Consider the following 13,242-nt stretch of genomic DNA (forward strand, 5'->3'; position numbering starts at 1 on the left):
ACTATACTAGTAATTAAAATAAATTTTAAAAATTCATTTCCTTTTGTGAACCATCCATAACACAAATAAATCCAGAATCAGAGATCTTTCAGTACTTGCAAAAACATAGGGTTCTCTTAATCAAAAGTTCCTTGGATAGAAAATAAGCTTCAAAAAGGTCACACAGATCATTAGAGACAGATTACAAAACCAAGACTAAAGTCTAAGTCTTCTGACTCAGTTTAGTGTTACTTCTATCAGGCTATATTAAACTCTCCATCTAAAGTAATTACACACAAAAAAATTGTTAATTATTTACTGAAGATAAGCATCAAGTTAATGTTGAAAGACGGGAATTAGGGAATAAGACTGACAACTTTATGGAACTTAAAATTTAACTGAGACAAAAATTACAATAAAACACACATAAGCATATTTTAGAATCGGAATTACCTGTCCAATGTTTCCCAAAACCGTAAGAACACTGGTCTATCCAAATGACGTTTGTGATAGCTGAGTTCTAATACTGTTACATCCCATTTCTGAACATTTGGATCCAGACGAACTTCATCATACTTCAGATGGAAGGCTTTAACTATAGATGGGGTGGAGAGAAGTAATCATTTTTTACTCAAAATAAAAAAAAAGAAAAAAATTTCTTTCTTCCACCAACTGAAGCCATATTATAACTAAAGTGATCTTTTAAAATATTATCTTTAAAAACATTCAGGGTTTATACATGCCAGCCACTGGAGACTAAAATGAGAAATAAGGTAAGATAAAATGCATATAGTCTAGTGAAGGACAGTAAGAAAGACTATAAGGGTGGTAGGTTATCACAGAAACACAAGAATGCAACCATACCTTGGAGATATTGTGGGTTCAGTTCCAGACCACCGCAATAAAGTAAGTATCATAATAAAATGAGTTACGCATATTTCCTGGTACCTCACTGCATTTTTATAAAAGTTACGTTAACACTGTATCATAGTCTATATTAAGTGTGCAATAGCATTATGTCTAAAAAACAATGTACATGCCCTAATTAAAATGTACTTTCTTGCTAAAAAATGCTAACAATCATCTGACCCTTTAGCAAGTCCTAATTTTTTTTTGCTGGTGTAGGATTATGCCTCAATGTTGATGGCTGTTGACTGAATAGGGTGTGGTGGCTGACGAAGGTTAGGGTGGCTGTAGCAATTTCTGAAAATAAGACAACAATGAAGTTTGCTGCACTGATTGACTCTGCCTTTCACAAAAGATTTCTCTGCAGTATGTGATAATATTTGACAGCATTTTACTTACAGAAGAACTTCCTTTAAAATTGGAGTTAATCCTCTCAAACTCTGCCGCTTTATTATATTTATGTCATGTTCTAAATTCTTTGTTGTCATTTCAACAATGTTTATGGCATCTTCACAAAAGTGCTCACTGGAGTGAATTCTATCTCAAAAAAACCACTTTCTTTGCTCATCTGTAAGAAGGAACTCCTCATCCATTCAAGTTCCAGCATGAGAGTGCAGCAATTCAGTCACATCTTCAAGCTCCACTTCTAATCCTAGTTCACTTGCTATTTCCACACCCCATCTTTATTTCCTCCACTGAAGTCTTGAACCTCTCAAAGTCATCTATGAACCATGAAGGTAGGAATCAACTTCTTCTAAACTTCTGGTTATGTTAATATTTTGACTTCCTCCTATTAATCACAAATGTTCTTAATGGCATCTAGAATGGTAAATCTTATCTAGAAAAGTTTCAATTTACTTTTCCCTGATCCATCAGAGGAATCACTATCTATAGCAGCTACAGCATTACAAAACCTATTTCTTAAATAATAAATCCTGAAAAGTCTAAATTACTCCTTGATCTACGGGCTTAGGAATAGATGTGTTAGTAATCATGAAAACAACATTCATCCCCTTGAACACCTTCATCAGAGCTCTTGGGTGACTAGGTACACTGTCAATCAGCACTAATATTTTGAAAAGAATCTTTCTTTCTGAGCAGTAGGTTTCAACAGTGGGCTTAAAATATTCACTGAACCCTGCTGTAAACCGATGTGCTGTCATTCACGCTTTTTTGTTCCATTTCTAAAGCACAGGCAGAGTAGACTTAGTATAATTCTTAGCTGGCCTAGGATATTTAGAATGGTAAGTGACCACCGGTTGCAACTTGAAGTCCCCAGCTGTATTAGCCCCTAACAAAAGAGTCAGTCTGTCCTCTGAAGTCTTGAAGCCAAAGCACAGACTTCTTTGCAACTATAAAAGTACCAGATGGATCTTCTTCCAATAACCGGCTGTTTCATCTACGATGAAAATGTGTTGTTTAGTGTAGTCAACTTCATCAATAATATTCACTGTATCTTCTGGATAACTTGCTGCAGCTTCTTTATCAGCACTTGCTGCTTCACCTTACACTTTTATGTTATAGAGATGGCTTACTTCCTTAAATCCATGAACCATCCACTGCTACCTTCCAACTTTTCTTCTGCAGAATTCTCTCCTCTCTCAGCCTTCACAGAACTGAAGAGAGTTAGGGCATTGCTCAGGATCAGGCTTTGGCTTAGCAGAATATTATGGCTGGTTTGATCTGCTTTCCATACCAAACAAGCTTTCCCCATATCAGCAATACAGTTGTTTTGCTTTCTTATTATTTGTGTGTTGACTGGAGTAGCACTTTTAACTTCCCTGAAGAAGTTTTCCTTTGCATTCACAACTTAGCTAACTGTTTGGCATAATAGGACTAGCTTTTGGCCTGTCTCAGCTTTTGACATGCCTTCCTTACTAAGCTTAATCATGTCTAACTTTTGGTTTAAAATGAGAGATGTGCAACTCTTCCTTTCATTTAAACACTCGGAGGTCACTGTAGGGTTATTAATTGGCTTAATTTCAATACTGCTGTGTCTCAGGAAAAAGAGAGGCCTGAAGAGAGAGAGAGAGAGAGATGAGGGACTAACTGGTCAGTGGGGCAGTCAGAACAACAGTTATCAATTTAAGTTTGCCATCTTATATGGTTGTGGTTTGTGGTGCCCAAAACAATTTTAACAGTAACATCAAAGATCAGTAGTTCCAAATCACCATAACAGATATAAAATAATGAAAGTTTGAAATATTGTAAAAATTGTAAAAATCACCAATACGAAAGAGACACACACTGTTGGACAAATGGTGCCAATAGACTTATCAACACACAGGTTGCCACAAACCAATTTGTTCACAAAAAAAATTCTGCAAAGCATGATAAAGCAAAGCACAAAACAAGCTATGCCTTGTACCTTACACACACAAATTCAGTCAAAAACCTTGCAAAAGTACTGATGTCTAACCTAAGATCTAAAGGCCAAGTACAAATTAAGCGAGCACAGAACAAAAGTGACCTAGTGAACAAGATGATCATGCTCAAAGAGAAAATGGATTAGTCTACAAACTAGAGAAAGTTAATAGAACTGCATCGTGCAAAATAATGTAGTGAAGGGATATATATAGCACAGAGGTTCAGAAAAATGTTAGGCTTGCAGGCCATATTAAGTAGTTTTTATAATATTTAAGTGACATGGAGAATCACTGTAAAGTATTTAGTAGAGAATAATTAGAGTTTATTAAGCTAGAGGATAAAGAGAGAATTTTCTTCAATAGAATAGAATATATATGGGTGGCAAGAGATAAGTGGGGAATGAAAACTAACAAAATTTGGTAAGAAATGATGAAGAGAAAAAAACTGCTAGGAATTTTAATGGTGTTTTTTGATAGCTACTATAAATGGGACTGCCTTCTTGATTTCTTTTTCAGCTAGTTCACTGTTCATGTACCACCATGCTAGTGGTTTTTGTATGATGATTTTGTATCCTGCAATTTTACTGAATTCATTTACCAGTTCTAAGAGTATTTTTGGTAAAGTCTTCAGGTTTTTATAAATATAAGATCATGGCATCTGCAAACAAGAACAATTTAACTTCCACTGGGGAAAAGATAGTCCTCAATAAATGATGCAGGGAAAACTGTATATCTCTATATACAGAAGAATGAAACTAGATTCCTACCTCTCACCCCACACAAAATCAACTCAAGACCTAAATATAAGACCCCAAATTATAAAATTACTGGAAGAAAACATAGAGAAAACACTTCAGGACATTGGTCTGGGAAAAGGCTTTATGAATAAAAGCACTGGCAACAAAAACAAAAATAAACAAATGAGATTATATCAAACTAAAAAGCTTCTGCACAGTAAAGGAAACAATCAACAGAGTGAAAAGACAACCTAAAGAACGGGAGAAAATATTAGCAAATTACTCATCTGACAGGCGATTAATACTCAGAATACACTAGAAACTTAAAAATTTCAAAGCATAAAAAAATCAGATTTTATAATGTGGAAATGATCTAAACAGACATTTCTCAAAAGAAGACACAAAAACAGTCAACAAATATATTAAAATACGCTCAATGTCACTAATCGTCAGGAAATGCAAATCAAAACCACAATGAGGTATCATCTCACTCCAGTTGGGATGGCAATTATAAAAAAGACAAGAAAATACCAAATGCTCCAGAGGATGTGGAGAAAGGGCAACTCTTACACATTGTTGGTGGGAATATAAACTAGTAGAGCCACTATGGAGAAGAGTCTAGAGTTCTCAAAAAACTACCAATAGAACTACCATATGATCCAGCAACCTCATTAATGGGCATTTATCCAAATGAAAGGAAATGAGTATACTGAAGAGATATCTGCACCCCCACGTTTAATGCATTCTACTCACAGTACTATTCACAACAGCGAAGATAGGTAATCAACCTAAGGGTCCAACAACAGATAAATGGATAAAGAAAATGTGGCATACATGTACACAATAAAATACTATTCGGCCATAAAAAAACTGAAATCCTGTCATTTGTGGCAACATGGATGGAAATGGAGGACATTATGTTAAGTGAAACAAGCCAGAAACATAAAGTTAAACACCACAAGTTCTCTCTCATATGTGGAAGCTAAAAAAAACTTGAACTCACAGAAGTAAAAAGTGCAACAGAAAATACTAGTGGCTGGGAAGAGTAGAGGGGAGGGAGGAATAGAGACAGATTTGTTATGGCTGGATAGAAGAAATAAGTTCGAGTGTTCCATACCACTATAGGATTACAGTTAACAATAATACATAGCTTCAAATAGCTAGAAGGAGGATACTGACTATTCCCAAAACAAAGAATGATAAACATTTGAGATGATAGCTATGCTAATTATGATAATCTGATAACTATACATTGTATGTATCAAAACATCACTATATACCCCATAAATACGTACAATTATATGGCAATTTTAAAAGTTACACTAAAAAATTGTAATCAAAGATATATCTAACATATATTGTCTACTACATATTAGGCACTATTGTAGGCACTAAAGACACATAGTGACCAAGACAAAGTCTCCACCCTAAAGGAGTTTATATTCTAAGAGTCAACAGTTTAACAGATAAATATACAATATTCAGACAGTATAAATGCTACTGAGGAAAAATAAGGCAGAATAAGGACATACTACATGTGTGGGAGGTTTTTGTCAACAGTATTCAGAGAGGGGTTCTCAAGATTGTCCAGCAGCAGGTAATTGAAAAAACAAGTTCTGCAAAGATTTGGGAGAGGAAGATTTTAGGCAGAAGGAACAGCTGACACAAAGATCCCAAGACAGAAGCAAGCATGGAATGTCCTATGTTGAAGAATAATTTTTTTAAAAAATGTTAAGAAACGTTACACTTGCTATTTTGTTTGTTTGGCTGGTTGGTTGGTTTGAGACAGGGTCTCACTATGCAGGCCAGGGCCTCAAACTTCTGGGCTCAAGTGACCCTCCTGGCCCAACCTCTCTAGCAGCTGGGACTGCAGGCACACACCATCACAACCAGCTTCAGTTTAACTTTTTTTGTAGGCAATGGCCTATATATACATTCTCAGCTACAGTGTAAGAAATCTGAATTTTATTCCACATGTGATAGATAGTAAGCCACTGGAAAGTTTACAAGAAGAAGGTGAAATTATATGATTGCCATTTTTAAAAGACAACTCTGGATTGTTCAGCAGGTGATACATTCTAGGGCAAAATTTCCCAATTAGTTGTACTAAAAACAGGTTAGGTTATAAAATAATGACTTAACAATCTTTTTATCTCCTTAATAATCAAGTTGAATCATCCCAGCTAGTTATCATTATACCTGCAATCCCTTTATTATCAAAGGAGCTTTTGTTTTGCATGTGCATGTACAAATGTTGTTTCCCCACCCCCAATTTTTTGCTTTTTCACTAGCATATGATTATGATCCGTATCATAACCTGGTACAAGAGGTTCTAAAGAGAAAACAATTGACTTTTAAAGTTTTTTCTCATAGCTATTTTATGGATTGCTTGTTTCATATTGCTTGCTAGCATATTGGCTTTTAATGTTAACAACTAATCAAGATTCAATTCTTGATAAAAATTTAAAATGAATAATTTGTGCCCAGAAAAATAAACTTATTTCTAATTTATTTGCTTTTATAAATAAGTCTCTTCATCAGACATAAATTATTCATTTTGAATTTAATCAAACAAATTCATTAAAGGGGCTACATGTAATAATGTTCAAAAAACTTACTTGCAAAGTAGTATTCATATGTGTAAAATAAATTTGTCAATTAAAAAAATTTTTAAAACTCATGCATTCAGTGTAAATCAACATTTTAATCATTTCCATTCTGCTTAGGTGTTCTTTTCTAACTTGTTCAACTATTTGCTAATCATTCTTCAGAATGCATGTAAGTTACATTTTTTAAAATGATCAAACTGAAGCCATAATGGCCTACAGTCTTCTTTAATAATTTCAACAGATTTCATCTTTATTGATATTTATTTTTCCACCAGAATAGACAACTTTTAAATTTAAAGCTGGGATACTAGAGTCCAAAAAGTGTAAGTCGCTAATTTTTAAAAACATATAAAGTTTCACTCATTTTATTCGCATGAAGTAATGCTGTGAAACAAACTTACACCAACATATTATCATTAAAAAAAATCTTTCTTATTCAGAAAAAGTATTAAAAGTTTTTAAGCCTCTGGAAGTTAAAAACAAGAAGTAAGCCAGGCGTGGTGGCTCACGCCTATAATCCCAGCACTTTGGGAGGCCGAGGCGAGCAGATCCCGAGGTCAGGAGTTTGCGACCAGACCAACATGATGAAACCCCGTCTCTACTACAAATACAAAAACTAGCCAGCCATGGTGGCGTACGCCTGTAATCCCAGCTACTCAGGAGGCTGAGGCAGGAGAATTGCTTGAACCTGGGGGTTGCAGTGAGCCAAGATTGCACCCCAGCCTGGGCAACAGAACAAGACTCCATCACCAAACAAACAAAAAAGAAGAAAAAGAAATAAAATTCTTTTGTAAGAAGCCAGTTTTATGGTGGCACAATGAATTACAAAATATTTCACACAACTCAGAATTGCTTGTTTTTGCAAACTTTATGAATGCTGCCAACATTTTTGGGGGAAAGCAACAAAGCAAAATAGATTTACTGTAAAATATTTCACACAACTCAGAATTGCTTGTTTTTGCAAACTTTATGAATGCTGCCAACATTTTTTGGGGAAAGCAACAAAGCAAAAGAGATCAAAGAGGTGCCCTTTTAAATAATATTTAGATATACTGATGGCATGACAAATGATAAAGGGATAATACAGAAGATTATTAAATAACAATATTTTTTCAATGGTAGCTAGCAATAATTTGAAGAAATTTATCATTAAAAATATCTTGAGAGGGGCTTCAAGATAGCTAACTAGAGGCATCTGGCACCTGCCTCCTCCAAAAAGAAGAACCACCTTCTGTAAGTTACCAGGAGGGTAAAAGAAACAAACAAAAAGAACCAAAATAGTGAGCAGATAATCACACTTTGAATAGATGATCTAAGAGAGTGCACTGGAATTCAAAAGATAAAGTGAGCAGAAATACCTAAGGCAAGGAAGGAGAAGGGAAGTCAGGATGGGCTCACCAGTGAGGTAAGGGTGAGAGACCCCTAATGGTCCACATTCCCATATCAGACTCCTGCAATCCTAGCCAGGGGAGAGCCACATGACACTCAGGGGTCCTGACACCAACAGAGAAAGCTGCCTAGAGACCACAAGATGCTCCAGATAGGAGGTTCATGCTTGGGTCCTACACATGCCCTAAGCAGCTGCATGCAGCACAGCGCCATTTCGAGGGTTCGGCCCCCACCAGACTGCATCCTACCCTGGGGCCCAAGAGTCCTTACACCCTAAGTCGGGGGTGGGGGAAGCACCTGAGGACAGCCCCCCACCCCCTGCCAACCTGCAGACAATGATGATACCTAAGTGCAAGCCACTGGCAGTGACCCCACAACTCCAACAGTCGTGTATTTAAAAGCACCCTGAGGACAGATTCTCCCAATCACAGCCACCAACCGGCGGAAGCTCACATGCCCCAGATGCCTGCCTACTGGCCGTTGCCACTGAAAACAATGCTGCCCTCCCCAGCAGCAGGACCCAAGTGCTGGTAGCACGCTGCCAAGGACCTGAAGAACACCCCACCCCTGCCTGTGACCTAGAGGCCTGAAGACAGGCCAACTTGGCTGGGATCTGTCCTCCCCTTCTGCCGCCCTAGCAGTGCCTGAGCACACATTTTGGGGCCTGAGGGTGGCCCTGCGACATCCTCCACTGTTGGCACCTGAACACTTTTCCCAGGGGCAGAAGACACGCCCAACCAACCTGCCACTACCACCACAATTGTTACCCACCCATACACACCCGCTGTGGGCCTGCACACTGTCCTGTCCAGCCCATCAAAGCCACAATCGGTAACAGTGTGGACCTCTGGGGAGCCAGAGGTTGCCCCTTCACTGCTACTGCCATTGCCCACTGCCCAGAAACCTGACCTGCTCACCCTCCAGGCTCACCACTGCCACTGCTGGCACCCAAGATGATGTCTGGACCCACTAGCACAGGTGCCAGCATATGCGGCCTTGGGACTCAAAGACAGGCAGGCTCAGCCTGCTGCTGCCACCACTGGAGCCCAAGGACTAGCCTGCCTGATGTCACTGACCCCAGCAAAACTTCACCACACCCTCCACTAACAAGCATACCTTAAGCCACTGAGGAAACCACAGACACCACTGACGCTGTTTATAGGTAAGAAATTACACAGCCAGTACGAAGAACCAAAGCCAAAGTGCCCCACCCAATCAAAATCATACGTACATCTTCGGAGAAAAGTCCTCCCCTAAAAAAGCAAATTCAAAAAACTAGAAGAAGCAATGTTTATACCAGATGTGCAGATATCAACACAGGACACAAGAAACAGAAAAAGTAAGAAATCATGATACCTCCAAAAAAAAAAAAAAAAAAAAAAAAAAAACAATAATTCTCCAGATACAGATCCCAATGAAAAATAAACTGAGGAAATAGCAGAAAAAGAATTCAAAATAATGATGTCACAGAAACTGAGTGGAATACAAGAGAACACAGAAAAACACTGGAGAACTGCTTCAGGACACTGGTCAAGGCAAGGACTTCATGGCTAAGACCTCAAAAGCACAGGCAACAAAAATAGATGGAATTATATTAAAGTAAAAGTTTCTGTACAGCAATGGAAACAATAAACAGTGTGAAGAACAACCTGTTGAATGGGAGAAAATATTTGCAAACTATTCTTCCAACAAGGGACTAATATGCAAGAAACTCAACAATTAAAAAAAAATCCCATTAAAAAGTGGGAAAAGGACATGAACGGACATTTCTCAAAAGGTAACATACAAATAAATGGCAAACAAATATATGAAAAAATATTCAACATCAAATCAAAACCACGATGAAATATCATCTTACCCCAATTAGAAGGGTTATTACTAAAAACAAAATAACAGATGCTGGCAAGGATGCGGAGAAAAGGGAACTCCTACACTGTTGGTGGAAATGTAAGTTAGTAGAGCCACTACAGCAAACAGTATGAAGATTTCTCAAAACTAAAAACAGAACTACTGGATGATCCAGCAATCCTACTACTGGGTATTAATCAAAAGGAAAGAAAATCAGTTTATCAAAGGGATACTTGCACCCCTTGTTTACTGTAGCACTATTCACAATAGTCAAGATTTGGAATCAACCTAAATCCATCAACAGATGAATAAAGAAAATGTAGTATATATACACACTGAAATACTGTGTGGCCATAAAAAAGAATGAAATCCTGTCATCTGTGGCAAGGCGACATGGATAGAACTGGAAGGTCATTCTATTAAGTGAAAGAAACCAGGCACACAAAGACAAATTTTCCCATGTTCTCACTTATATGTGGGAACGTTAAAAGTTGATCTCATGGAGGTAGACAGTAAAATGGTAACATACTAGAGGGTTGGAAGGGTGTGTGTATGTGTGTGGCGGGAGGGAAGGACAGGGATGAAAAGCGGTTGATTAATGTGTACAAACATACAGGTAGAAGAAATAAATTCTTTTTTTAATTTACAACTTTTAAGTTCAGGGGTACATGTGCAGGATTGTTACAAAGTTAAACATATGCCATGGTGAACAGCTGCACAAAGGAATAAATTCTAATGTTCAAAAGCACAGTAGGAGGCTATACTTAACAATAATGTACATTTCTAAACAGCTAGAAGAGATGACTTGAAATGTTCCCAAAACACAGAAATAATAAACACTCAAGGTGATACATACCCTAAATACTCTTTGATCATTACCCATTCTATCCATGTAACAAAATATCACATGTACACCATAAATATATACAAGTATTATGTATCAACAAAAAAAAATTTTAAATGTCAACCAACAAATAAATATAGCCACGTCACGTATAACATATCTAAAATATATCCAGATATCAGCTTAAACTTATTCTAAATTTGTAAAGATTTTATTTGGCAATTTTATGCAAATCAGTATTTAATCTTCTCTCAAACGATGTATTTCATTATAATTATGCAACATTAACAAAATATAATACAATTTTCTATCAAGGCCCACAGAGATGCTCCCAAATACCCTCAGTTTTCCCCCATTGCTGTACAGTGTAATCTGATGGAGAAAACGACTGGAAGCCAGAGAGTGAAAGCAGAAAGATCAACTAAGAGCTAAGAGGTAATATACTCCCAAGTTTCTGGCTTAGGCAAATTACCGAAAAGGACTAACATAATAAGAAATAGTTTGAGGAATAAGGAAGAGAGTAAAACAATCAATTCCATTTGGAAACGGTTGAGTTTGACGTACCAATGAGATATCACAGAGAAGTTATCTCATAGTGAGTGAGGTATATAGGTCCAGAACATTGAGCTAGAGACATAATTTTTAGAATAAGGGAAAATAAGTGGTAATTGAAACCCATGAGATCTTCTTGAGAGGGTATTTAGAATTACAGGAGAAGAGAAATAGGGACATAACCATATACATTTGATCCTTGAACAATACAAGTTCCAACTGAGTGGGTCCATTTATACATGGATTTTCTTCCGCCTCTGCCACCTGGGACAGCAAAACTAACCCCTCCTCCTCCTCAACCTACTCAATGTGAAGACAATGAAGATGAAGACCTTTATGATAACCCACTTCCACTTAATGAACAGTAAATGTATTTTCTCTTTCTTATGATTTTCTTAACGTTTTCTTTTCCTCTAGCTTACTTTATCATAAGAATACAGTATACAATGCTAACGTAAAATATTTGTTAATCGACTGTTTATGTTATCAGTTAAGGTATCCAGTCAACAGTAGGCTATTCATATGTATGTTTGGGATAAGTCAACAGTTATATGGGAGTTTTCAACTGTATGATATTGAAGGGTCCACTGCAGTTGATAACCAGAGGAAAAGTAGCAAGGAAATCTGAGACAAAGCGTAACAGGTACTTGGAAAGCAACTTAAAAAGGAGTAAAGGAGTGAACAGAATCAAATTCTGATAAGTTAAAAGTATCCAATATTTGAGTCACTGGTGACTTCAGTGAAAATAGTTTTAGTACAGAGCAAGAGCCAGACTACAGGGGATTTGAACAGAAAATGAGTTGGTAGAGACAATTCTTTCCAAAGTGTAGCTATAAAAGGAAAAAGAAGAAGCTAGGGGAAAGGGTGAGGTCAACGGTAACGGTTTTGTTTTGTTGTTTAAGATGGAAGGGGAAAGAGTATCCTTAAATGCTGAGAAAAAGGAGTCAGTTTAGAAGGAATAGGTGAAAGAGAAAGAACAGTTCATGAAAGTAAATCACTGATGATTGTTAAAAGAAGCTTCTCTAAATCCTTATCTAAATTTCAGAAGACTAAATTTGAACAAAAATTAAAATTTTATTTTCTTAATGAATTTCATACATTTATATCTTAAAGACATCCTAATCATTTTTTGTTGAAATATTATTCAACAAGGCAAGCAAGTAGGTAAAAAAGAATTCTTGTTGACATTTTACTTTCATTAAAATTCCCATTCTCTTTTTATTTAATTTTCTATTTACCAACTCTGTGCATCACTCAAGTTTCAGAAATAACATAAAAAGCTATCATAATGTCAGTTGCTAGGCCCAACCTGCAGACCCTGGCCGAACGACAGAAGGAAAATGTACGCAGACACAGGTTTTTTCCTGGACGTGCAGCTAGGGGACTGGGCCACTCACAGACATCCAGGAGGTAAAGAGTCACAGCAGACGCAGCCCTGACACGCTGGCTTGTTTTTATTACAGATTTAATGACAAAGGTTTTGAGTCAATACACTTGTGGGTAATTAACGTGGTAGCCACTGCCTCGCCACCCCACCACGCCACCTCCAACCCCACCCCTCCCCCGCCCAACACCCCCACCCCCGACTCCTGTGGTTGACTAAAGGCCAGGTTCCCGGAGGCCTAAGTAAACTAACTTATCTAGATCAATTTCTCTACATTCCCAGGTTATCTAATCTTTGCTATCAGGCTCCAGATAAGAGAATCCGGTTGACTTCAGCGAAATTATCTTTCAAAGCTTTTGCAAAACCTCCCAGCCTTCCAAGAAGGTTTGCATCTTTTTTCTACAATTTCTCCCACCACCCTGACCAATCTCCTACAGTCAGTAATATTAGAATTCTTTGTTTTTAAATGAATGAAGGTAATAGAAGAACAAATGACTAAAACTTTCAAGCTTGGCTACTTTCTAAGGAAAAATGATGGTACCACTAACAAAAACTGGGGCTGCTAAAAACATAAGACATTTCAGAATAGTACAGTCGACATTCACAATAACTAACGGGCGGATCACGA

General features: G+C 37.2%; 1 protein-coding gene across 1 annotated transcript in view; it reads right to left on the bottom strand.

Moving 5' to 3' along the window:
- The window catches only part of CDC73 (cell division cycle 73), a 132,108-nt gene that overhangs the window by 3,596 nt on the left and 115,270 nt on the right, over positions 1-13,242 (bottom strand). The window contains exon 16 of the mRNA XM_003264496.3: positions 433-574. Coding sequence (XP_003264544.1) covers positions 433-574 — 142 coding nt within the window. The remainder of the gene's footprint in view (positions 1-432; positions 575-13,242) is intronic.

This window comes from Nomascus leucogenys, chromosome 9 (genome assembly GCF_006542625.1).
Source record: "Nomascus leucogenys isolate Asia chromosome 9, Asia_NLE_v1, whole genome shotgun sequence".
NCBI lineage: Eukaryota > Metazoa > Chordata > Mammalia > Primates > Hylobatidae > Nomascus > Nomascus leucogenys.